Source organism: Megalops cyprinoides, chromosome 3 (genome assembly GCF_013368585.1).
Source record: "Megalops cyprinoides isolate fMegCyp1 chromosome 3, fMegCyp1.pri, whole genome shotgun sequence".
NCBI lineage: Eukaryota > Metazoa > Chordata > Actinopteri > Elopiformes > Megalopidae > Megalops > Megalops cyprinoides.
Genome location: NC_050585.1, coordinates 21236201 through 21262197, shown reverse-complemented (window position 1 = coordinate 21262197; position 25997 = coordinate 21236201). Strand labels below are relative to the sequence as shown.

Sequence of the window (25997 nt, the reverse complement as noted above, 5' to 3'; positions counted from 1 at the left end):
TTTTAAAAGTCAAGTCTTTCTCTCTCTCTCCCTCTCTTTCTCCTATTCCAGTCATATCCTAGGGTGCTATCCATTTCTCCCTGACTCCGTCCCACTCTGCTGACCCCTCATTGCCATGGCTACTCCATAGCAACAGCTGCCATGGCAACCAGGATTTCCAAAGTGACTGTCTCGATCTCTTGACATACAGTGCAATGTCACTGTGGGAGAGAGAGAGAGAAAGAGAGAGAGAGAGAGATGGAGAGGGAGAGATCAGGAGCTCTCTGCCAGTTTTCCGGCGTGCATTACGTAACCGGAGGCACTGCGCACATTTTATGCGCTGTAACAGTGAGTAACAGCCAATCATAATTGCCCCTCGAAAGGAGAGAGCTACATCACCGGCTTATGAGGCCCGATGTCCCTGCTGGCGTTCACGCCGAGCCTTTCTGACGCTGGACCAGACTACATCACCTGCATGGCAGCGGTGCGCACGCAGAGTGACTGGCGTGTTACGGCTCCTCAGGTACAGGGGAGAGTCGGCCCTCAGAGCCCACAGGGCTCAGGAACAGCCCTCTGCACTCTGCCATCCTGGGTGGAGCGACTGCACGACTGCAGGGATTTACATGATTTTGTTCATATTTGACATTTGATACGCATATTCGAATTATGATTAATTTCTATGTGACAGATATCCTTGGTCCCCGCCACCCTCCGCCCCCTCTGGACCCCCCCACTCCGCCCCTCCTCCAGCGCTCTCTGCAGACCGATTCTGGCTGGAAGGGGGGCAGCGCGGCTCCAAGGGAAGAGCCAGAAACAGAGGAGAGAGGACGCAGGACATGTTTACATGTATGACAGAGGGAGGGAGAAAGAGAGGGAAACAGCAGGAGGGAGAGGCGGGGGGCAGACATGTTTGACATCTCCTTTATTTTAACATCAAAAATCCATTTAGAGATTAAAAAATAAAAATAAAATGTTGTTTATGGGTCCATTTGGTCTCGTATGAACACAGAAAACCCATCAGCATCGTGACCGGGAGCAGACCTGCAGCGTCTTATCCTAAAACAATCGGTCGTGAAAAAAAGAAACAAACAAACACGGGAAAAGTCCTTTTCACCCTTCTGTACCCCACACAGCGCAGATCAGGGTAAACGTGTTCGATATCTGTCCTCGTGCACCACAGATATGACCTCTGCCTCAACAAACTTTGTGGGAAACTGAGAGAGGCAGAGAGATGAAAGAGCCACAGCAATAATGTAAATGAGTCACATCTCTCTCTCTGTATGGAGCCATTTTGGTTCTATCATTGCCTGCATTTCACTCCATTCCATTCCAGTTGCTTAGCAGACAGTCCACGGCAATGCCCCATCTGGGAAGTGAGCTGCAACCTTTCCTTATCACTGCACTGCTCCTGAGGACTAAACCCCGGCTGCAGAGGCAAACAGCACATATCTCCCTCTATCACTGCAGCTCAGCGCACAGACCAACCAATAAGGGCAGACGACGCCATACATTTTGTAAATTTTATGTTGGGTCAGACCAGTTAGACGATTTTGAAGCAGACTTCCTCTTCCTGCCGGAGAAGGCAGCCTTATTTCGGTTGGGCCTCTTACGCTATTGATCAGATGTTCATGGTTCGCCCCTCTGCCTCTCTCTGGTGTTACCCAGAGGTGTGTGTGGCTGTCGTGCCAATAGCCAATCGGAAACCTCGCTTAAAATGTGAGAGCAGAGTGCGGAGGGCCAAATGTCAACAGCACGTCTCTTTCCACTCTTTCCACGGAGAGCTGACCTGAAACGCGAGGTCAGTGAGGCAGTCTCCGGATCTGACGGGAAAACATGAATCTGCCCTGGACTGAGTTATTAATAAAACAAGGGTTTTAGAAGTTTAAAAAAGGCCAGTATCATCTGAAACTGCTTCCCTACCCGTCCACCAACCAAAGGTCCCCTGGGGTCCGCGGAAACACACACCGTAACCACAGCAACAGCGAAAGAAGAAGAGAGAGAAGGGCTGGGGTAGACCCGGGCATTGGCATCAGTCTGGGGACGCTATGTAACCTCGGAATCAAGAACGAGATTCCCCCACTGCCCCCACCCTGCCGATCATAACTTCACTGCCCAGCCCATTGAACACACGTACCGGCTTTCATACCTTGACATTCTCGCTTCCTGCTAACACTGCTGCAAATGTTCTGGAAACATTGTGAACGTTGTGAGTAACCTTCCTTGGGTTCCGTAAATGTCCTGCAGGGCCTGGTCTCATTTCTGTACCACATTTTTGGATCATAAGCATTTTTTCCCAGTTCACCGCAGGCATCTGCATTCTGCATTCGCTCTTACAACAAAAAATGACTAAGAGTGTTTTCCTTAAAGGCTTGTAATTAAGAGAAAATAACTCCCACGATAGTGCCACTGTGTGCAAAAGTGCCAATGTGGACAAGTTCAGGGAAAACATTTGCAAACATACCGGAACAAAACAAATGTTTCACTCCACAAACAACCAATAGGAAGAGCAATTCCTTGCTCACATGTGATCAGGGTAACACAGGGGTGTTTCAGAGAACTCAGGGGTCACAGACTGCTTCTCCGGCTCAGAGGACTGAACTGCTAGAAGCAGAAGCCATTTAGCTTCACTGATGCTTCACAGTTGCTCAGTGAAAATGTTTTACGCTTCCATAACGTGTCTCTCAGGTCAGAGTGCACAACTAAAAACCGTTTACAGAGCATATGCATAGACTCCAACACCACTTTCTCACCGCACGGTGGTAGGCTGCTGGATTAGTCTCGTACTGCGTTTGTGCAGTAATTATGTTATTCACGTTTTTAAAATGCTCACACAGTGCATCCATAAACATAGTACATCTCAAACACAAATGCTTTCTGTCTCTCTCACACCAATGAACACACACACACACACACACTGCACACTCCCCCTGTCTCCCCCCACCCTCTCTCTCTCTCCCCACTCTCTCTCTCTCTCCCCACTGTCCCCCTCCCTCTCTCCCTCTCTCTCTCTCTCTCTCTCTCTCTCTCCCCACTGTCCCCCTCCCTCTCTCTCTCTCTCCCTCTCTCTCTCTGTATCTCCACCCTGCTCCCCCCTCACATGGTCCATGCTGTTCTTTTGGTGGTTCTCCCTCTCTCAGTGCTGCTGTTCCTTTCCCCAGCTCTCCCCGGTTCCCTCAGACTGCGCGTCTGCCCACGGATGAAACGGAGGGCTCTCCTCCCCGCTCCCCTCCAAGCCCCTTCCATCCCAGCAGACAGGCTCATTAATGCGGCTCGTTAGACCGTTAATTCGTCAGTGTCGGAGATGAGAGGAGAGATGAGGAGAGAGCGGGGCTAAAAATAGCCGGGACCACTGCACACCTCGTGGCGGAGAGACGCGGGGAGAGAGGTACACCGACAGCTGCGTGACAGGCCTTTTCGGCGTCTACAGACACCCCGCGGCTGCCAAAGGAACATCTCACTCCGAATGATCAAGCACAACATGACAGCTTCGTTTTCCATCACACATACGTATGCATCCTGACTAAAGCCATCGCGTCACGGTCTGCGAGTGCACTATGTGACTCCCGTTTCCATGGCAAGCTCCTGTTCTTCGGCACGTGAAGTTTTTCACCTGAAATGCCCTTTAACATGCTCACGCTGTGCACCTGGTCATGAGGAAAACAACCTGAGTCCAGACCAGGTTTTGAACACGCACCCCTTCCGGAGCAGAGCCCTGACTGGTTACCCTCCCTGCCGGAACACAGCACTGCTACAGTGAGCCTTGTTACCACACGGTGTTATGCAGCACCGCTCCTATAATCTCTCTGTACAGGGTTAACCTGTCTGAACCTGCTGTCACACTTTCCCACCATGCTCTTTGCTCCACATTTCTGATCAGCCCTAACCTTTCGAGTGATGGCCCATGCCTGCCATCCATCAATCAGAGTGTTCACCATCTATCTGACATCTATCTATCTATCTTACTGTCTTTCTGTCTATCTGTCTATCCATCTATCTGTCTATCCATCTATCTGTCCATATATCTATCTATCTATGTATCTATCTATCTGTCTTTGTCGCTCTACCTGCCTGCCTGCTTGCCGCCCGCTTGTGTCTCTCTATATATCAGAGCAATGTCACTTTGCTACCCATTACGGCTGAGTGACTACTCTTCTCAGTGCTTTAATTAAAGCCATTTCTCATTCCCTCTACAGACCGCCCTCACCAACACCCCCCCCCCCCCCCCCCCCAACCGCTCCCACAGCTGGGCGCAAAGTCCTGTCCAACCACCAGGTGCCCCCACTGAGCTGTGATTATCACTCACCTACAGCAGAGCAGAGCACACCAGTAAGCTCGGTTTCTCCGCAGGGGTACTGTCAGGCTCGCTGTGCCACCCTATGCCACCGCAGGCAGTCTATTATAGGTATATACATATTTAGCTGCTTGCAGACGCTGGTGCTGTAGCTGTGCCAAACACCACCCGCCCTAAAGCAAATACAGAGTCTGCAGACTGCAGACTGGAACCCCTCGGCTTGTAGTCATGCTCCAGAGTGATCTTCGCCTAAGAGATCCCAGAATGCACTGGGCCACGTGTGGGGTGAGGACAGTGGTTCTGGGTGCCTGTTTTGCTCCTGCTGCGGGGGGTTGTGATATAAACAGCTCTCAGTGGATAGGGCACTGTCGAACTGGGATCAGCACTGCAGTTAGTGCAGTCTGTCCAAACCAACAACCACGCAACAGCCTGCAGCACCCTGCCCATGCCCAGTCTCACTATCTCTCTCTCTCTCTCTATGCCCTTTCTCAGGCTATCACTCTCTCCCTCTTATTCCTCTGTCTAAATCTCTCACTCTCTCTGTCACTTTTGTTCAGTCTCTCCCTCACTCTCCTTCTCTGTCTAACACTGTTTTTTGAGGGGAGGGGGCTTCAGGTAAGGGGCGGGTATTGTGAGAGGAGGGGGTGATGGGATCGGGTGTGGTGTTTTTCTGGTTGCCTGGTGAAGTACCTTTTATACTGGTGTTTTTGGGAACCCAGATTTTTTTTATGGTTCAATAAAGAGAGTGAAAAGGCAAAGTTATTCTTCTCCTTCACTGTCCCTCTTTCTTTTCCCCCTCTCTCTCACACACAGACACTCTTTTCTTTTCTGTCTATGTGGTGATTTTGTTTATTCCCTACTGCAAGGCATGCATAAGAGCGCTAAGTGCTAGCTTCCAGTTATGGATGAAAACATTTTTGCCCTGGATAGTTTTAATTAAACAGGGATTTCTAAAGCAAAAACATCTCTCTCTGCTGCATCCCTCGGCACCAAGAAACACAGCAGACATGAGGTAATGAGAGAAGAGGGGATCAGCTTTCTCTGTTTCATTTTTTCCTTTTGTGAAAATACAAAGAGGGAAAATAAAATATTATATATATATGTCAATGTCCCTGTGGGATCTCTGGCGCACAACATTAACCAGAAACTTTTGAGGAGGAGGATGACATGGGAGAGAGAAAGGTGATTTGACAATTTTACAAGTATTTATAATAGTATTGTCACTTCTAGCGCTACTATGCTGTTCACATCATTTCTGTGCTCGGTCACTAGTGAATTAGCTTTTGAAAGTGTGAATTGCGAGCGAGAGAAAGATGAGAGGAACGAGAGAGTTTGGCAGACGAGTGAGCAGGAAGTGGGAGAAGGCAGAGATAGAGAATGACATGTAATATATCCAGCAGCAGCACCAAGCTGCAGAGAAAGAGCCAGATTATTTTAGTTCGATTGCATATGCATGAAGTACATGATGAGTGTGTGTGCCTGTGCGTGTGTGTGTGTGTGTGTGTGTGTGTGTGTGTGTGTGTGTGTGGGTGTGTGTGTGTGTGTGTGTGTGTGTGTGTGTATGTCGTGCAGTATAACTGCATATTAACGGTAGGAAATGAACTTCAGAAGCAGTTGGCAGAGGACTAAGAATAGCCCCTGAGTGTTCCTGACCTATGCTGGGTGTTTCAATGCTTAACAGTCAGCTCCTGGATGTGTTGAAGTATGAAATATGAAATATGAATAAAAAACCGCTTTACATTCTGCTGACCACAAGATGCTGAGCAGCTCCACTTAGGAGAACCACCTAGAAGAGAAGGATTCAGGAGGGCAGAGAGAGAGAGAGAGAGAAAGAAAAAAGGAGGAGGATGTGGGAAGGAGAGAAACAGGACTGAAAAGGAGGGAAAGGGAGAATGAAAGAGAAAGAGAGAGGGAGACAAGGAAAGAAAGTGGGGGAGGAGAAATCGACAGAGCTGTGAAGTGGCCTATTGTGTGGGTGTTCATTAAGAAAAGGATCGATTGGCTGCCACATCCTAAACCAAACATTCTTTTCTTTTCTTTCCTTTAGCTACTTAACATGCTCTCCCTCTCTCCCTCTCTCTCTCACCCCCAATCTCTCTCTTTCCCTCTCTCCTCTTCCCCCTTTCTCTGTTGTATGGAACACTTTATTCCACGAAACTCCCTGAAATCACATAATGTACCTTGGTACCTCAGAATGGAAGCTGGTAAAATGGTACCCAGGTCAGGACAGCTGAGGAACCCTAAAGTATTACATATTACATATCACATCTCTCAACACACGGCTCACATTGTGAGAAACTCGGGAACCAGTTTCAACAGCTCTTTTTTTGCCCAAAAACCTGCATCTCATGACCTGGACAAGGTGTGGGTGTGTGAGTAAGCTCTGTAGGCTTTCAGTTCTTCTTCGCTCTCTCCTTTCATCCCTCCATCAATCTCCCTCTCTCTTTCTTTTCTTCAGGGTTAATCTCTCCCACATGTTGACATTATCTCCACAGCGACGATGACCTCATCAAACAACGAGAGCCTGTCTCCACACACAGCGCAGTGGCCTCCACTCTCAGTCATACTCTTGACGAATTGCAAAAAATAAAAGAAGTTTCGAAAAAAGAAATTAATGTACTCCACCTGATTTCTGTTTGCTCTCAAGCATGCTAAAATATTTTCAGCTTCAGAGCTGCCAAAAACGCAAGCACTGCACAGGTGACTAATCACAAGAAGCTTTCGTGTGATTTTCAGGTGAGTCCGCAACAAACCGGGGCACTCCTGTGGGTGACAATCGCGAGCTTGCAGGGTGGCAACTGTGGCACCACCTGCCATTGGCTGCAGTGTGGCATGGGGGCTAAGCAGCTGTGCTCGAGGCAAGGGGGTTGCAGGCTTAAACCCAACAGCACAGCTGGTCTACAGCTGAGTGAGATGCTTGCCCTGAATCGCTTGAGTAAAACTATCCAGCTGTAAAAATCAATGATATGTACAAATGTATGAATAATAAAAATAGGAACAAAAATCAAACACGACAGCGATAATGCCCAATGAAGTGATATAGAATCAAGTGTCATTTTATTACAGTTGGTCTTATCCAGAGTGTCTTGCACATTTTACAGTTATATACGATGTCCATGTTTACAGCTGGACATTTGCAGGGGTAATTTGGGTTTCATTCCTTTCCCAAGGTTACAACCGAAGTCCTGCAGCTGGGAATAAAACTAGCACTGATAAAACTTTGAGTTACAGCCCCTACTCTTTACCACTACACCATAATGCTGCTCCTTACCTCTACACCACACTGCTGCTCCTTACCAGTACACTCCACTGCTGTTGAGATATAATTATTTTACTTTAATTTATTTAGTCTTTATTAAAAGGGGGACCTGACAAAAACAAAGTTACAAATAATTACAAAGACAACTGATAGAGTACATACAGAGCAGTGCATAAACAGCCAGTCAAGACTGAAAACAGGAGCAGGAGCACAGCAACATTCGCAAATGGTCTGGCTGTGGTTTCTTTGGCAGTAACAGGACCAACAGCAGAGGTGTGTTCAACCAAATTAACTTTGGTGAACATTGCCAAACAAATCCTAGCAATTTATACAGGAGGCACAGAAATGGAGGGAAGGGATTCCGCAACATAAAGTATAAACTCACTGCTGGCGTTGGGCCCATTGCCCAGCTGCACACACACATGTGCATCACAGTAGATCAACCAATAAGAGGCTGTATTCCAGGACTTGTATTCTGGCAAGGAATGTTCCAGAAACAATCGCTGCATGACACCCTCAAAGGCAGTGTGACTCCACCCAACTCACACACACACGCGTACACACACACACACACACACACACACACACACACAAACACACACACACACACACCCCATCATCTCCCTCTGGGCGCTCGCAGTAGACTGACTGTGCCCTGAGGGCAACATGACTCTAATGGAAGAGCCTGACAGACAAGAGAATGGACTCAAGACACGGGATCCTTACACATGTGGCAAGACTAGAGAGGGAGAGAGAGGGGGGGGGGAGAGAGCAAGGGAGAAAGAAGAAGAGAGAGGGAGGGACAGAGAGAAAGAGAACAAGCGAGAGGGAGAAAGGGAGAGAGAGAGGAAAAGAGAGAGAGGGAGAGTGACTTTTTAAAAGCCCTTTACTTCACAGCCGTCATACAGACAATAAATAAAATATGGCAAAATGGGGAGAAAACCCACACCCATGCCACTCCTCTGACCAATCCACCCCCCACCCCCTCCAAAAAACAGAGAGGGATGGAGAGAGTGAGAGGGAAGCAGAAAGAGAGAGAGAGGGGACCACAGCAAGTCATCGGCATCAGGGCTTGCTGGCACACACCCGAGCCCTTATATACGACAGCGAGAGATTAGAGCAGAACGCTAAGACAGACTCTCATACACACCCACTCATGTACACTCAAAAGAAGCATGAGTGAGACAGAGAGGCTGGTATGCACACCACAGAGACACTCTCTCTGCACACCACACTACAACGACACACCCCCCAACACACCGCAACACAACAGCATTCTAAGCACACATCCGCACACCTGAACACACTGGAGCATGGAGCTACACAAACTCATTTACACGCAGTCTGCATGAATCATTTATCCCCGCTACACATCAGTGAGCTGTGTACACGCCACCACCCCACTGTATACCCCTCACAAGCCCTACTGTCACTCTGCACGGAAGAGGGAGAGGGAGAGAGAGTGGGTGTAAGATTTCCACTTCTACATTTCATGTCGCATCAAGGTATTTCTACAATATTGCAGTTCTTCTGACACGTTTTCCCATCTTTCTGTCTCTCTCTCGAGGGAAGATGGCTGAGGGCGAATCACATGGTTCATTTACATATTACACGCCACTTTTTCCTTCCTTTGAAAATGGATGGTGCGGGCTCTACAGCAGATCAAACCCCATAAATACAAACACACACAAAGGATATTTACTCAGCTTGCTACTGAGTGCCTGCGATAAGCCCTCATGAGAACTTTACGCATTCCCCAGTACACTGCAACACAACTCAACACTCTCGTACTTAGCAAAATACTGAAATACAAATTACACACTACACAGCCCGCTGTTTACGCCACACAGACTATGGAAGTTTGAACTCAGTAAAGCACACAAGGATACTCTCACACACATACACACCCATACCTGTGTGTGCGCATAGACACGCACAGAAACACACACACAGACATTAACACACACACACACACACACACACAAAGTTATTTCAACACTCTACAGCTAAAGCACCCAGAGTGATGCAAAGACAGACTGCTCCCTGTATACGAACAGACGCCACGTCAGATAGACACACGCACAGCTGTCCCGCAAGAGTCATCGCAAATGTCACACATTTTCCCTCGTTTGAGCGTCACCACACACTTTATTCAGTATGCTCAAATGTCATCAATACGATGGAAGCGGCTCGTGACATTTTGTTCTAAAAGGGACAGCCCTGATAGATGTGCACACGTTTTAATGCATAATGACAAACCGTCAGTACACGTGTTTCAAGAACTGTAAATTTAAAAAGGAGATATTTTTATTTTATAAACTCTGGCTATACTTCATTTGATGTGTGCGTCTTCCTTAGATTATGGTGTTTAAGGGTATTTTATGCGCGAACGAAACAGGGTGCGACAATGAACATGAATGTCAAAATCTAAATATCCTATATTTGTAGAAATTGATTTGAGTGTTATTCATTGCTCCATTTTTGACAGAATGTAACAGTACCAGACCTCGACATACCATCACCAAAAATCTAATCTTGGTAAAAAGTGCACAACTTCATGAAAATAATAATTTATCCACTTCCCCCCACACACACACACCAAGGGGCAGTGACCACGCAACAAATCTAAAATAAAATCTACAGCAAATGTGGCTTTCTAATTGTAGCGAATAACATAAAAATGGTTCGAACAATAATAAACACAATTCAAAAATTCTCTTGATTTTTAGTCTCTGTCGCAACGCGCGCACGCGCGCGCACACACACACACACACTCACACACACACACACACACACACAATGTGGGGCCTACCATCATTCTATGTCGCTGTCTCTTGGCTTTGCGGACGTTGTTGATGAACCGCCGGCCCATTTTCTTGGCATACCACACGGACACGAACATCCTGACCGAGCGGTGAGCACCCACCCGCGGAGAGGACCCTAATAGACACCGCTCACCTCACAAAATGATCGGTGAACCGGCAGAGCGAATGTGAGAGGAGAGGAGAGGAGAGGGGAGGGGCGCTGAAGGGGCGTTTCCGTTTAAAAATATGACAAAAATACCATTAATGTCTATTGCACAGATATATAAATCAACGCTTAAACGACCAAAGCTCTATCAGCTGCAGCAAAAACTGAATAACCACACCGGCAGGACACATTACTGTAAGGCATGTAGTGGCCAACTCAACCTTTCCTGTTCATAAAAAACAGTAACAGAGTTTTGCCGGGTAAATTATAGTGAGCATGCAAAAAAAGTACTCGACATTAAATATAATCTTAACCTATTTTACGTATTTTTTAAAATAAATCAATTATTGTAAAAGAGACGTGGTTATATTAATGTTCAAATCCAGAGGCTCACTCATTTGTCCGGCGGTGTGGAGTCCGGTTCGGTTCGATTCAATTCGGCGCTAGAGAGGACTGTGCGAGTCAGTGCAACTATGAGAACACCTCAAATCCTCGAGTGTACACTGACCCGGTCCGCCGGATCGCGCGTTCAGTCTTTTGTTGAAGCCACAATATATCAGGGAATAAATGTAAATATTGAGTCGGCGATTTAAAAAATGTCAATACCAAAAAAATGACAATAAAAATACCACGCTACGATACTTAGTTGGAAACGTTATATGGTACAGTCATGCAATACTGTAAAACGAATCAACCGGAAAGACAAAAACAAGTGTCCTTTTTCTGAAATGGTCGCATTTCTGGTTGCTTTCGCGCCCGATGTTTTGCTTCAAAACACTCTCTGGAGAAAAAATATCTCCGGCATTTTTTTTCCGTCTCTCAGGAGCACGAAGTAAAAGATACCAAATCGTTTTTTCTTTCTCCCCCACTCCCCTTAGTCTACGCCTGGTGTTTCTCTGTCTCTCCCTTCCTCCATCGCTCGCGGGCTTCAGATGGATAGTCCGCTGTGGTAAATTGTGATACGCTCGTGATTCTCCTCTCCTCTCCTCGCCTCTCTCTCTCCCAGCTCAGACGCAGTTAGTGCTCCCCTCTCTCGCTCTCCCTCCCCGTCTCCCCGTCTCCCCCTATATCCCTTTCCCTCTACCTCTCCCTCTATATCCCCCTTTCTCCTTGCCTGTCTCTCTCTTTCTCTCTCTCTCTCTCTATAAACTACTATTTTCAATTCTCTCCAGCCCTCCTCTTCGTTATTCTAGTGTGGTAATTCCAGCCTTTGAGAATTTGACACATTGGACAAGTGCTTGTTTCCACGGAGTGACACGGTTTGCGTGGGGAGGGGAGGGGGGTGGGGGTTTGTCAGAGCAAGTGAGAAGAGAGAATGGCAGAGGTGAAAACAGCAATCACGGGTGAGAAGGGGAGGGAAACAGAACATACCGAAGTGAGGGAAGAGAAGGGATAGCGAGAGGTCAGGATGGAGAGATCCGGGCTGATGATGAGAATGAGGGATGCAGTTGGAGGGAAAGGAATATGGGCAGGTGAGAGGCTGGAGGTGAGAATGTCGGCAGGGGAGGGAGAGATAAGGTACATATCGGGGGTTTAAAAAGAAGTAAAGACGGTGGGATTCTTATATGCATAAATTCCGCTGAGAAATGGCATTGCGTGCGCTGTGATCTATGGCTCAGTAGCGACCATCCGAGCCGGGGAGGCGAGAGTGAAGTATAAAGGGAGTGTGCATACAAACCCAGCGCCGGCTGTTAACGTACACAGAGCACTTATCGATATCAACGCTTATTACTGCAGCAGCAACAGCAGCACCAGGGCTCTCCCCCTCTCTCTTCCTCTCTCTCTCTCTCTCTGCAGCTCCCTCCAAATCTAAACGCAGCAGCACCTCTTTTGAACAATGCAGCAGGTTAGCAGCAGCTGTGCCAAGAATCTACAATGCTGCCGATTTACAATGGAACAGACCGCACCCCAGCCCCCAAACACAGCAAACACTCTGTACCGGCACACACACACACACACACACACACACACACACACACACACACACACCACAGTATTCCCAAAATACCACACACTCCCAAGTGCACCACACGCCTACACACCAACATAGTGCTGCTCACCATATTATATACCACACACTCTCCAAACACATCTGGACACATCCGCCTAATACACACACACACACACACATGCAAGCACGCACACACACACACACACACATACACACACACTGCACATCACCCAAAATACCATACACTTCCCTTGTCACACACCATACTGTATGTCAACCCTTCCAACACAACATACACACTTTCCAACATACAAGACACCATACAACATAACACACAGCTCACACCATGCCACACACCACCCCAACATGCCACACACTTCATAATCTATGACACACCCCCTTACAGATGATACATCTCCCAAAATGCAACATATCTCCCTCATATCTGCTCTCATTTGGCTCCACCTCTCCCTGTTCAGCCTCTCTCTGTCTATTCTAGCTTTTCCATCACCTATGTACCCCTTCTTCCCCCTCTCTCTCCCTCTCTTATTTTAGGGAGAAGGCCGTATCAATCACTCTTTCCTGTCAACAGGCAGGAGTTTCTGCTTTCCAGCTGGTTGCCTTAGATTGCTGTGCATTTTCTTTTTTTCACAGAACATTTCGTTAACTTGGAAGAAAACATCCTGTAACATTGCTTTTCTAACGGGTCTAAATGCAACAAACACAGGAGGAGACAGTGTCAGCTAATTAGTTTTATACCAGGGCAGGCAAATATGGCCACTTAGCACAGCAGGAGAACTAGGACTGAAAGCAGTAGATGCCAGATGTGCTGTGAGTGTTTAGAGGCTGGGAAAAGGTGCGAGTGATGATCGATTTCAGTCTTTGCTGGCTGGTGCATAGTCCTGGGAGCTTTACTACAGCACGATATGATGGGGATGTAATGTGTTTTCTGATGGAGGATGAGAATCACCTGTGTGTTCGTGTGTGTGTGTGCGTGTGTGTGTGTGTGTGTGTGTGTGTGTGTGCGAGAGAGAGAGAGAGAGAGAGAGAAAGAGAGGGTATGTGTGTTGGGAGAGGGACATTGGACTGCTTGTTCTGAATCTTGGAGAGTTTTCATCTGATGGTAAATGAAAAATAAAGAGCAAAATTTCCCCTCTCTCTCTCTCTCTCTCTCTCTCACGCGCTTGCTCACTGCTACATACAGTGCCCTCAGGACCTTGGACAGCAGCAAATATACAGGTTGAGAGAAGCGGCAGAGGAGGAAGGGAGAGAGAAGGAGGAAGAGACGGAGGAGAGAGGGAGAGAGAGGGAGAGAAAGGGAGGGGTGGGAAATGTGAGAGATGGAGGGAGAGAAAGAGGGAGGAAGAATGTGGAAGGGAGAGGCAGATGAGAGAAGAAGAAAAACGGAGGGAGAGGAGGAAGACAGTGAGAGATGGATGGAGAGGGAGGGAGGACAGTGAGAGACAGAGGGACAGAGACATATCCGTGTGTGTGGATGTGGTGTTTGGTAAGTACTAAAAGGCAGCTGCCCTCTCTGATTGTGCATTCTGCTGGTCAATGCTGAAAACACTTTGGCAACAAACTGCTCTAACCTTGATAGACAGAGAGAGCAGGCCTGCACACAGAGTCAGTGCAATCACACACACATTTTCCATTTAGGTCCACATTAAAAATATTCGATGTTAATGTCAGCACTTGTAAATAACTTTAGTATTTGCAAGACAACCCGTATATAGACACATAAATATGCACATTTACTGTACACTGTGTACACTAATGTTCCCACCAGCACACATGTATGCACAGGTGCACACACACACACACACACACACACACACACACACACACACACACACACACAGGCACCATGCATACAGTACGCATGCTCGTAGTAATATTGCATTCACGCACACACACACTGGGGGGCTCATGTTATGTAATGGTGGGAAGAGCTGACACACTCACTTTGGTAAATAAGACGTCATTCTGCCAGCTCCTTCCCTCTTTCTCTCCCTCTGTCTCTCTCCCTCTCATCTCCTGATCCCCCCCCCACCCCCCTCCACCCCCGCAGTGCGCTCAGATATTTCCCAACACCATCTATCTATCTAGTTCCTGTCTTCTTGTACTCCCCAGTTCCTCTCCCCTCTCTCCCTCCCTCCCTCCATCTCTGAAGGCCTGAACTCTTTTTGTACAGTAATTACATTGGAGCTTCAGGGACACTTTTAAAACATTTATTAACACTACAATCAGCAGGAAGGAGAAAATGGAGTTTCAGGAGAAAGAGGGAGTGAGAAAAGGAGGGATGAGAGCAGAAGAGGGGTGATGTGAGCAGGTGAGGGGCAGAGAAAGGGGAGGAGAGACAGGGAGAGAGAGAGAAACAGGAAAAAGAGGAAGCAGTAAGTACTGGGGAACATACTAAAGTGAGCATCCGCTGAGTTCCTGCTTAAAAATGGCGACACGTACTTAACCATCCAGCAATCAAAACGCCCCGCTCAGCCTGAGCGGGGACAGCGCTGTGAATCTAAGTGATGTAATGGCAAAATAGCTAGAGTGGAAGAGAGGGAGAGAGAGATGGAGAGAGTGATGTGGTGGGGGAGGGGGAGGGGGAGGGAGATGTCATGTGCAGAGAGACAGCGAGAGAGAATTTTGACGGCTTTGTTTTAATTGTTCTTCATAATTACCGTTTGGATCACTTCATGCCTTTGTTGTGCGCACGCTTTGGAAACACAAACGTATTTTTGTCATGCCAACAAAGAGGCAGAGGGGGAACGAAAGAGACAGAGAAAGAGAGAGAGAGAGAAAGAGAGTGGTATGCATTTTCTATGTAATTTTTTTTAATAATACTCATGTAAAACCTTTCCATTTCCATTAAGCTCTCCACAGTTGAAATACATAAGGAGGGAGGTATATGCCAATACAGGGGCTCTGAATGGAGTGAACTGAGCTTCCGAATGTAGCAGGACAGCAATCGCACACTACGAAAAGTGCTTGCTTTGTTCATAAACAGCAAAGCAGAGTGCCACACTGCTAACAGTTCTCATAAAGAGCTCTGCAATCTTACCCCCCCAATTCCTAATGGAAAAAGTGGTCTGCACACAAGCAAAGGCATGGTCAATGGACTCAACTCTTTAAATTTGCAATTATTTATTTATTACTTGCTTTAAGCACAGGGGAATAAAACCACAGATGTTCTGGCCTAAGCTTTCATCAGTGTGTAATATTATCCAATCCTATAAAAGGCAGGAATCTAATGATCCCTGATAAGACAGCTCACCCAGCCACTCCATCAGGACGTAACATTTACACGTCAGGAAAAGCCACATAATGAACACATTGTTAGGGTTTAATGACTTGTGTCTCCTTTTTCAGAAACAGTGAGGTCATAGTTATAGAGCAGGCAGTAAATAGTTAACACAGTTTCCACTTTGGGCTAAAGTAAGTCACTGAAATAAGCTGAATTGTACTGGAAATATCAGTCATGGTCCCTGACATTAGTAGTGAAGTATAAAGCAGAATTTCCTGGGTATGTATTTTTAAAAGATTTCTATACTTTCTAGACTTTCTTTCTTCATACTCTAAAACTGCAAGCACACTACACATCTGTTACCTGCTTGCTCTCTGTTTTGCTAGCAGCTTAGAAAAAGGCATCATACTCTCCTTATCGCGTGAAAGTAAAGTGTGAGCAATTTTGGCATGCTCCATCTGTAACACATTTCCTCACGCGAGAGTGCACCACTCTGCAGCAAGGCCTGGAAGCACAGCTGTCTGCGCTGGCCGAACAGCGTAGGAGCGCCCCCTGCAGCTTGTGGGAGGAAGTTAATTGCAGTGGCGAGTTGAGCTGACCTCCGATGACAGCCAGCGAGCGCAGGGGTGAGGGGTGTTCGGGCTGGGGGGGGGCGGGCGCTCTCCCTGAGAGTCTGTGCGGAGCACCGCTGCAGAGAGGGTGTGTGTGGGATGGCGGCTTAACGCACATGCGGTTGCTGCAGGCATGTGCTTCATAGGGGCTCCAGCGCGGAGAAGAGAGAGAACTCTTTCCTCCCACACTCCTTCTGCCGCACGTCCCACTCCGACACTCCTCTTTCCCTCAAGACCCAATCTCTCCACTCCTCACTCCATGGCTTAGTGTTCTCTCTACCTCTCCCTCACCGGTCTTTTGAACAGCCATTCCCATTGTTGTTTGGTTCACTTCTCTCACAGCCAAAATCCCCCCCCCCCACCGCCCTGCCTTTTGCAGTCCCCATCTCTGCCTCTCCAACACTTTTTTTAAATCAGTGTTGCCGTTGCCAAGGAGACCAAAATTCTGCTGTCACCATAGCAGCGAATAACTGCAGATGATGGGAGTGTCTGTGTGCGCACGCAAGTCGGTGTGCATGTTAGTATGTGTGTGTGTGTGTGTGTGCAGACACGTACGCATGTATGTATGCATGTGTGTGTGCGTGTGTGTGTGTGTGTGTGTGTGTGTGTGTGTGTGTGCGTGTGTGTGTGTGTGTGTGTGCGTATGTGTGTGTGCATATGAGTGAGTGTGTGCACGCGCATGTGTGTGTAGGTGTGTGGGTGGGTATATGTATGCATGTGTGTGTGTGCGTGTGTGTGTGTGTGAGTGTGTGTGTGTGTGTGTGTGTGTGTCTGTGTGTGTGCATATGAGTGAGTGTGTGCGCACGCGCGTGTGTGTAGGTGTGTGTGTGTGTGTGTGTGTGTGTGTGTGTGTGTGTGTGTGTGTGCAGAAGGAAACAGCACACAGGTGTTTGAGTGTAAGCGAGGCTGTTACCTGTTATCTTTATTGAGTCAGAAAAGACACCTGTACGGAAGTTACAAAGGACCTGAAAAAATGTAATTCTCTGACGGCTCAGAAGAATGTTCTGCCACGAAAGCTCAGTGCTTCAAAGGGAACTACGCATCCACAGTTTCAGAGTGGAGCTTATCAGCATTTAATCAATGAAATACTGGCACCTACTGGTGACTTTGTATTACTGCAGAAATTGTTTAGCGACTGTTTCTCCTTCCAGGAGATGAAGGGATATTCCAGGGGTCTTGATTAGTCATGACTGATCTGGGACTGACAAACCTTTGTAGCAATATCATTGTTCAAATGTGTGATCTGATCCTTGATTAATGCTAATTAATGTATGCGGGAATGCACTCTTCATACTGTGAACAGTAACAAGACTTCTATCATGTTGTGTTTTCTGAGGTGGAGTTCATTTCTCAAAGTATCTCAAGGTGATACTAAGTTGCAAATTTTTACTATTTAACATTGAACCTTTTTTATTACTATCATTTATGGTGTTTATAATGAACCTTTTTTCTTAAACCAGATGCTATCTCTAATTTATCTCTTTGCTGATTTGCAGGGAGCATGTGGAAGCAGAGTTTCCCTTCTGGTCTCCTAACGGCATGCATGATCCCCATGATTTCCTGCGTTCCAGCGACTGCTCCCACTGCAAGACAAATGGTAATCGGCACGGTGGCGTTTGTGCGAAGACAACATCCCCTCAGAGTCGTCCTGGTAAACTCAGGGACCTCTGCAACATCCCTTCTCTTGTCCCTTTCTGCCTGGTGCCAGAGTCTCTCGCAGGCGCTAGCGGTTCCTCCGCCTAATTAACCGAGCCCGTCCTGCTGAGGAACGGCAACACACCGCCCACACACTGTCTGGCAGCTCCGCTCACCGAGGGAAAACACAGACTGTTCCTTTAGCCGCTCTCACTGGGACTCTGCCTTTCATCTCCGAATCGGGCCACTAGGGGGCGCCGGCCTGGCTCCGCCGCTGGCTCTTAGGCTCCCCTCCCTCTGCCCTTAATGACTCATTACAAACACTTTTGAGGAGTAACTTTACACTTGATCGTTGGAAACACGCGCGTACTCCGGAGAACCGCAGCGCATTAACTATTAAACTCGGACGGGGTCTCCGTGGACAGCGAATGATCGATTCAGCTAATTGAATAACCAGACTAATTAAGCCACCGAGGAATCGGACGCAAAAGACAAAACTGCACAATGGCTGATGAGGGGGCTTAACCATTTCTGCTAATTGGTTCGTTAAACTCTGCCTAAGTCAATCCAATTAAAGAGTTTGCTCTCTGCCGAGAGACTCTCTGTATGGTTAAAACCAGCCCATCATCTCCGTAGCAATTGGCAGGCCCAGGTTGGGCCCGGCCATGCTGGGAGGCCCTTTGTGAAGGCTTATTTTCCCAAAGCTAAATGCCAAACCCTGCATGCAGTGCATAGAAATCTCTTGTGATGCAAAGTTCACTGACGGCAGTGAGAGTTTGCCAAGGCAGGCCTGAAGAAATGAACCAAAGATCCGCTGCAGTGGCTAGAGGCTGGATTCTGTGCCTAACCCCTGGGGTTCCATAACAGAAACTCCTTGACAATTTGAAAAACTAACAAAGCAACTTTACAAAGCCAGGAAGAAACACAGAGTGCTTAATTTCCCAGTGAGAAACTCAAAGTGCAGAGTGTCCTAAGGGGAAAAGCACAGTGCATAAACAGTGAGGAAGAAATGCAGAATGGGTAATATCCCAGGAAGAATCACAAAGCAAGTAGTCTTCTGGGAGGAGCATAGCAGAAATCCATAGTCTCCTTCAGTACCCATCCATAGGAGAAATCCATAGTCTCCTTCAGTACCCATCCATAGGAGAAATCCATAGTCTCCTTCAATACCCATCCCTGGAATTCTGGTTCAGCAGCTTTGGTGGCATCATAATCATGGAATGCCATAGATGTCATGTGTGGATACAGTGGTTCTGTGTTTCTCAGTGGCAGCTGCATACTTACATCATACATGTCCCAGATTCACAGAGACCCACACTGCAGGAGCAGGCAGTAGTGTCACCTAATGATCTCTGTTATGACTGTGCTAATAAATACATACTCTATATCCAATATTTTTCTAGGAGGAAAATAGTAGAACTTATGGACTTGAGACTGGAATTTAAGTCATGGATTTAATACTGGGGACGTTTTAGATAATGATAACATCCCATGCTATCAAACTGAAGAAAGTATAAGTAATGATGGTGACAGATTTCCCCTCAATGAAATCAAAATATTTGGTGATGACATCACTGAGGGTTGACGGTGAAGCAGTGCAGTACCACAGCAGGCCACCGGAGGAGCTGTGTTCTTACCAGGGTGGAGGCAGCAGAGGTGTAGAGAGGGGTGTGGCCAGCTGACAGCAACACCGGCTGCAAGACAACACAAGAGGAGCGAGGGGTAACTGCACAGGCAGGAGGAGGAGGAACAGGCTGGGGAGGAGGGGTTTCAAAAAGGAAACAGCCAATAGGAGGAGAGAGTGTGCAGCTAGGAACGGCCACAGTGGTTAGAGGGGAGGGACAAAACTCGGAGGGAGGGAATAGAAGAAGAAGGAGAGGAGTGCACAAGGAGAGAAGGAAAGAGAGACAGAGCGAGAGAGGACATGAGTACTGTGGAGGAGGGGTTAGGACAGGCTTGAGAGGCTGACAAACCAGGGGTCACCAGGGATCACATCTGTGGACTAGACATGCATTTGAGGAAAGAGAGGGTGGGAGGGGGTGAGAGTGGACAAAGGGGGATATTATGGGGTGGATATTGCTGTGGAAGGAACGGAGAGCTGGGACAAGATGGGCACAGCAGATTAGAGGAATGGCAATGGATGTCTAATAACACCTTCCTCAGAGGGCCAGGGGCTGTATACATGCAAGTGTGAATACGGCATACAGGGTGTGTAAAACAAGCCACTGTGCTCTGCTTAGATTAGTCTGGACCAACAGAGAAAATATATTACACAATAAACAAAAACTACACAGATCAACTACAATGATCAACAGAAAAGGCTACTCTGCATCACAGATTACTGTGATTTACTCTGTGGTTATTCGACACAAGACAAACACAGTTGCAAATAATTTAGTTGGTACTTCTTGTAACACATGAAAGAGCACTGTGTTATTTAAACACCCAAAAGTACTGACAGTTAGCCAAGAGGCCAGGGACATTCCTGTTATAATATCCATTGATCTTTGCATCTGTCCTTGGTGCTTAAAATTGACCTGTAATTCCCCTTGCTAAACAGACGGGGGCGCCAAATAACTGCTCAGTGATTGCAAATGAGTACAAGTCAGCTTGGTTAGACTGAGATGTTTCCCAGATCATAGACAACAAAGTAGGCCAGTATTCCAAAAATAATGCCAACTCCAGACAAAACCCTGCCGTGTGGAGAGTCCCCATCCAAATCCTTTCTTCTGACAGTAAAACAAGAGTTAGGGGAGAAAAAAAATAACAGAAGTCCTTTATCGGCACTGTCAGAGGCAGTGTCACCTGGCTGAAAGTAGAGTAAATGTGGTAAATATAGTCTGGCAGATGCTTCATGGAGATTCCTACAAATGCTGCCATAAAAGGCATGGGGGAGCAGGAGTACCAGGGCCAGCGGAAGGCTCTGGAGGCCTTGGCATGAGGGACTATCCCGGTTTTGGTGGCGTGAGGCTGGCTGGCGTGCTGGTAAGTCCCCTTAGGCTGTTCCTGGTCACAGCATTCTTAGTGCTCATATTGCACCCAGATTGGTGTGAGATTACTGAGATCATTCTGGAAAAAAAAATTGGGGGTTTTGGATGTTTGTAGAAAGAGAAAAAGCCAGGTCACCCCCATTACACCTCGACACCCCCATTACCCTCCCCAACCCCTCACCACAAGGTCTTACTTATGGTTGACGAAGTGGGGGGGGGGTCCTAGGATTGAGGGGAAGGGTGTTGATATTAGGGCTCAAGGATGATGTCATTCCCCAATGAGACCGATTACAGCTCACCTCTCTGAAGGTCTGTGTTGGCTCAATGACACCACAGACTACACTCAGAGTCAAAGACACTTCTATGATGTCACACTATGAAAGATATGCAAACAGACACGCTCGTCAATGGAGAGACAGAGGGGAGAACATCAATGTATGTTTTCAGTGAAGACAGACGATAAAAAAGAGAATGACAGAAACTGAGGGAGATAAGGAAAGAGAGAGAGAAGGAGATCGAAAGAGCAGAAAGAGAGAGAGAGAGAAGGAAAGAGAGGAAAAGAGAGGGGAAGAGAGAGAGAGACAGAATAGGGGGTTTGAAGAGTGCAGTTGGTGAATGGTATATCAAACCTTCCCTGAAGCTGTACAGAAAATATCTTGATGAGACAGGAGGGGTGTGTGTGTGTGTGTGTGTGTGTGTGAGAGAGAGAGAGAGAGAGAGAGAGAGAGAGTGCTGGGTTGTCCTCTGCCTAACAAAGTCTCTCTCTTCTCTCTTCTCTTTACTGTAAGACAGTCTGGTGCATTTCTGAGGTAAACTAAGGTAAAAGCTGTAGTTAAACACTGGGCCCCTTCCCAGATCCACAATGTTAGAGGACTCTGGTGGTTTGTGCTGTTTCTGCTGAAATTGGAGGAGCACGCTGACCTCTTTTTAGAGGAGCATGTTCCACAAACCTACAGAAAGCTCCGAGCAGAAGTGTAGGGTATGGCTGGCTCTCAATAATTCATCATCTCTGAAAACTGAAAATTGTTCCTGACCCTAAGGATCCATTACATGAACTTGACATTGCCTCTTACAGTGAGTGAGTGAGAAGGGGAGAGAGAGAGGGAGAGGAGGAAGAGGGGTGAGTGAGTGTATTAGTGTATGAGTGAGTGAATGAAAGAGTGATTAAAAATGTGAGTGAGTAAATGAACATGTGAGTGAGTACAGTGAGTGACTGAGTTGGTATACAGCAGTGAGTATGTGAGTAAGTGAGCGAGTAGAGTGAGTACATTGAGTGAGTGAGGAGGGGGTGAGTGAGTGTATGTGTGAGTGAATGAATCAGTGATTGAATATGTGAGTGAGTGAATGAGTGCGTGAGTGGGTGGGTGAGTGAACAAGAAGAAATGTGAGTGAGTAGTGTGAATGAGTGAGAATATTGAGTGAATATAGTGTACAAGTGAACAACTGAGTGAGTGGGCATGGTGACTGTGTGAGTCTACATAGTGATTACATATAGAGAGTGTGTGTAAGTGAGTGGCTGTGAGCTTAAAAGAATATAGTGAGTGAGTGAGTGAGTGAGTGAGTGACTGAGTGAGGCAGGGTTTCCCTGAAACTCTAATCACCAAAAATTCCTACAGCTGATATACCTTTCCCAGGTGCTTGTCAGCGCTGTTCCGCGTGTCTGGGTGTCGGGATTGTACCTTTGCTGTGTATCGTCACCCCAGTGTCTCGAGGTATCCATGAACATGTGTGGGGTGGGGATGTGCAGTAGGGCTCAGGCTTGAGACTCATAATGCCACAGGTTAAAATCCCAGGTGAGGTTCTTCCTTTGTGCAGTTCAGCAAGGTACGTGTATGTTACCATATTGGCGCAAGCATAAGGTGGCCGTAATGATAAGTCTTTATAAGTGAGCTTCATCAAGCCAACAATATGATACATCATCAGCAATCAATGGGGGGTACAAAATGAACAATGTCGTACTTCCCACAGAGATAAAACATACCCCTTCTTCCATTTCTGGAGCACTTTAGTCTGTCTCTTAAGATTAAGCACAGACTTAGTTCCGTAGCATTACCTCCCATGAAGGCTGCCATACAAAAGGTGATCCTCTTGCCAGTGTCATCATCCCACATTATCTTTCATTGGCAGAACATTTTTTGGTCAGCAAGACAGTTGTTTGATGCTGTCCTTTCATCACTACCTTTAAAATCTGCATCAAAACCTGTTCTCGGTTCCTGGACACTTACCCAGCCTTTGATCTACCTCACTCCACACAGTCACTGCAAGCGGGCTCACCCCCCCCCCCCCCCCTTTTATGTACTGCTGTGCTAGCCACACACTCTCACTGCAGAATGCTTCTCTATCTGCTGCCTTGGCTGTGGCCTGCAATGCCATCATTCCACACTTAGCGTTAGCAACTCTAATCTGCATTCGAATATAGGGTGAACTGCATTTTTTCACCCTTTAAAACCACCTTACATTTGGGCCATTATGGTAACAGTGTGTTTCTGTGAGTATCTGTGCGTCCCCGCTGCTCCGATGGGCCCTGTGCTAGCATTTACCTTGATGGGCGACAGGTGTGTGTGGGGCGTGTATCCGTGAACCGTATCCATAGCAGCCAGGTTCTTGTCGCTCATGTGCAGCAGCTCGGCGCTCTTCCCGTGGGTCAGGTGGGCGGGACTGTGTTCCAAGGGGGGGGTCTCCTCATCTTGGTACCTGTATTTCTGCAGAGAGAGAAGGGGGTGTCAGTCTCTGTGCAGCATCTATGTGCCTCTACGCAGCATCTCTGTACCAGTGTGCCTGCACAATGTTCCTGCATCTCTGTGTTGGGTGCACGGATTTATCCTTGTCGTTTAAGACTGGAGCACAAAGTAAATGATGAAACACTCTTGCAAACGTTTGTTGCATAACAGAGTAGTCACGGAGTCATTTTGCTGCTGCGCGTCATGTCATGATCTGATAAAAATACCAGCCATTTGATTTCTGTTTGAAGAGAGACATGGGAGGGAGTTCACAGTGCACCTCTCTCAGAACGCGTTCCGCACGTCACCACGAGAGCTGGCTGCCGCTAGAGAGAAGGAGACGGGGGTGGTGGAGGTGTGTGTGTGTGTGTTGTGCGTGTGTGTGTTGTGTGTGTGTGTGTGTTGTGCGTGTGTGTGTGTGTGCGTGTGTGTGTGTGTGTGTGTGCGTGTGTGTGTGCGTGTGTGTGTGCATGCGTGTGTGTGTGTGTGTGTGTGTGTGTGTGTGTTGTGCGTGTGTGTGTGTTGTGCGTGGTATATGTGTGTGTTCAGGATGGATGCATGTGCATACGTTCCAGTGGAAGTGACACACACATGGCATGCATTTCGGAGTCTCTGCGCTCCCAGGGGAATCTGAAATCTCTTCAAAGCCACCACTGTTCCCATCATTCACCAGATTGCACAACTTCCTCCAACACAAGATCCTCTCAGTCTCATCATTTTGGCACCTTTCCTGGAAATATGGATGTGACACCGGGACTAAAAATGTTCTATAAGCATGTCTGCCAAATCCAGTACAGGCCTGCCACTCTGTGCGCTTGCTCTACATACACATACAGACATACGCACACAGTCACATATATGTAAGTGTGTGCACTCACATGCACACACTTACATATACACAGACATATGCACAAATTCCCATACACATACAGAGTCACATACACATAAATACAGATATATAATACACATACACACACACTGACATACACATGAAAGATTCACATGCAAACACTATCTCACACACACACACACACACATACACACACAAACACACACTAACTCATAGGCGGACAGTCTAGAGGCATTAACCGAACACAGCCTTCCAGTAATTGCTGGAGAGGTGGGCCAGTGTCAACAACATAGCATGACCATGCCGGGGTGGAGGGTTAGGTTCTGAACCCACAACCGTCTGATGTTGGAGGGGTAACACACACCCTGACCTTGAGTGAACTGGCCTCTCAGCATCCGCAGCACAGCTGTGCAACGCAGATCTGCTAATCCCCCACACCCGGCCATGGGAGGGTTTCACATTTCTCACTGAGCTGATGCTCTGCTGTCAGGCAGACAGCGGCATTACCGATGCTCTGCTCCCCTACCGAGCTGGCCCATGAGCGGGGTTTGAATGGGCGCCCGCCGCCGCCGCTGGGAAAAGCAGAAACGGACTGCAAGCTAGCGCGGAACAGGAGTGCTGTACCTACCACTGAGACAGGAGATAGAGAACACAGGCAGGAGAGCAAGAACTGCAGTACAGAGAGGGGGGGGCAGAGAGAGAGAGATGGAAAGAGGAGGAGAGAGAGAAGGAGAGGGGAGAGAGAAAGGGCAGGAGGGAGAGATGAAGGAAGTGAGGGGAAGAGGGGGAGAGGGAGGGAGGGAGGAACAGCATGCCTGCAATATCACATTACACTGAGACAGCAAAACTACAAACAAAGGGGGAGGGAGGGTGAGAGAAAGAATGAGTGGGGGAGACAGAAAGAGGGTTATTAGAGAGGGGAAGAGAGAGGGATGCTCTTCCTCTTGGGAGAGGGGAGGGAGCATGTGGCACTGGCAGCACAATATGTTACCACTTACCACAATCTGGGGGACAATGAGTAACACAGACGTGAAATCAGCACCCGTTTTATTCATTGTTATTGTTATATGCTTATTACAATATACACTTTTCTATTTCAGCATATTCTGTTGTATACGTTCTATTGTGAATGCATACCTGTCATGCAAATAAAGTCAATTGAAACCGAATGAGAGAGAGTGAAAAAGAGAGAGAGAAACACCATTCTGAGATGAAGAGATAAAGAAAAGGAGGGGGCAAGTTGAAAGGCAGGCCAGAGAGGGAGCGAGAAAGGGGAGAGAACCTCAGACAGAAATAGATGTGGAGCGGGAGAACGAGGAAATGAAAGAGAGGGAAATGAAGGTCTGGAAGAGAGGACAGCAGAGACAACAGCAGGTGACAGAAACACCTGGAACGACTGAAATAGAGACACGATTCCACAGAACGTATGTGTGGGTGTGTGTGATGTATTGGGGATGTGTGTAGGAGAGTGCTTGGTGTTATTCAGTTACTACAAAT

The 25997-nt window shown here is 47.4% G+C and overlaps 1 protein-coding gene across 7 annotated transcripts in view; it reads right to left on the bottom strand.

The window, feature by feature from the left end:
• The window catches only part of LOC118774300 (disks large homolog 4), an 84049-nt gene that overhangs the window by 22450 nt on the left and 35602 nt on the right, over positions 1–25997 (bottom strand). For 3 of the 7 annotated variants that reach the window (XM_036523545.1, XM_036523544.1, XM_036523543.1), the window contains exons 2-3: positions 23471–23632; positions 19578–19634 (exon numbers count right to left, since the gene is read on the bottom strand). In XM_036523545.1, coding sequence (XP_036379438.1) covers positions 19578–19634; positions 23471–23632 — 219 coding nt within the window. The other 4 variants (XM_036523546.1, XM_036523547.1, XM_036523550.1 and 1 more) reach the window with 3 other exon arrangements.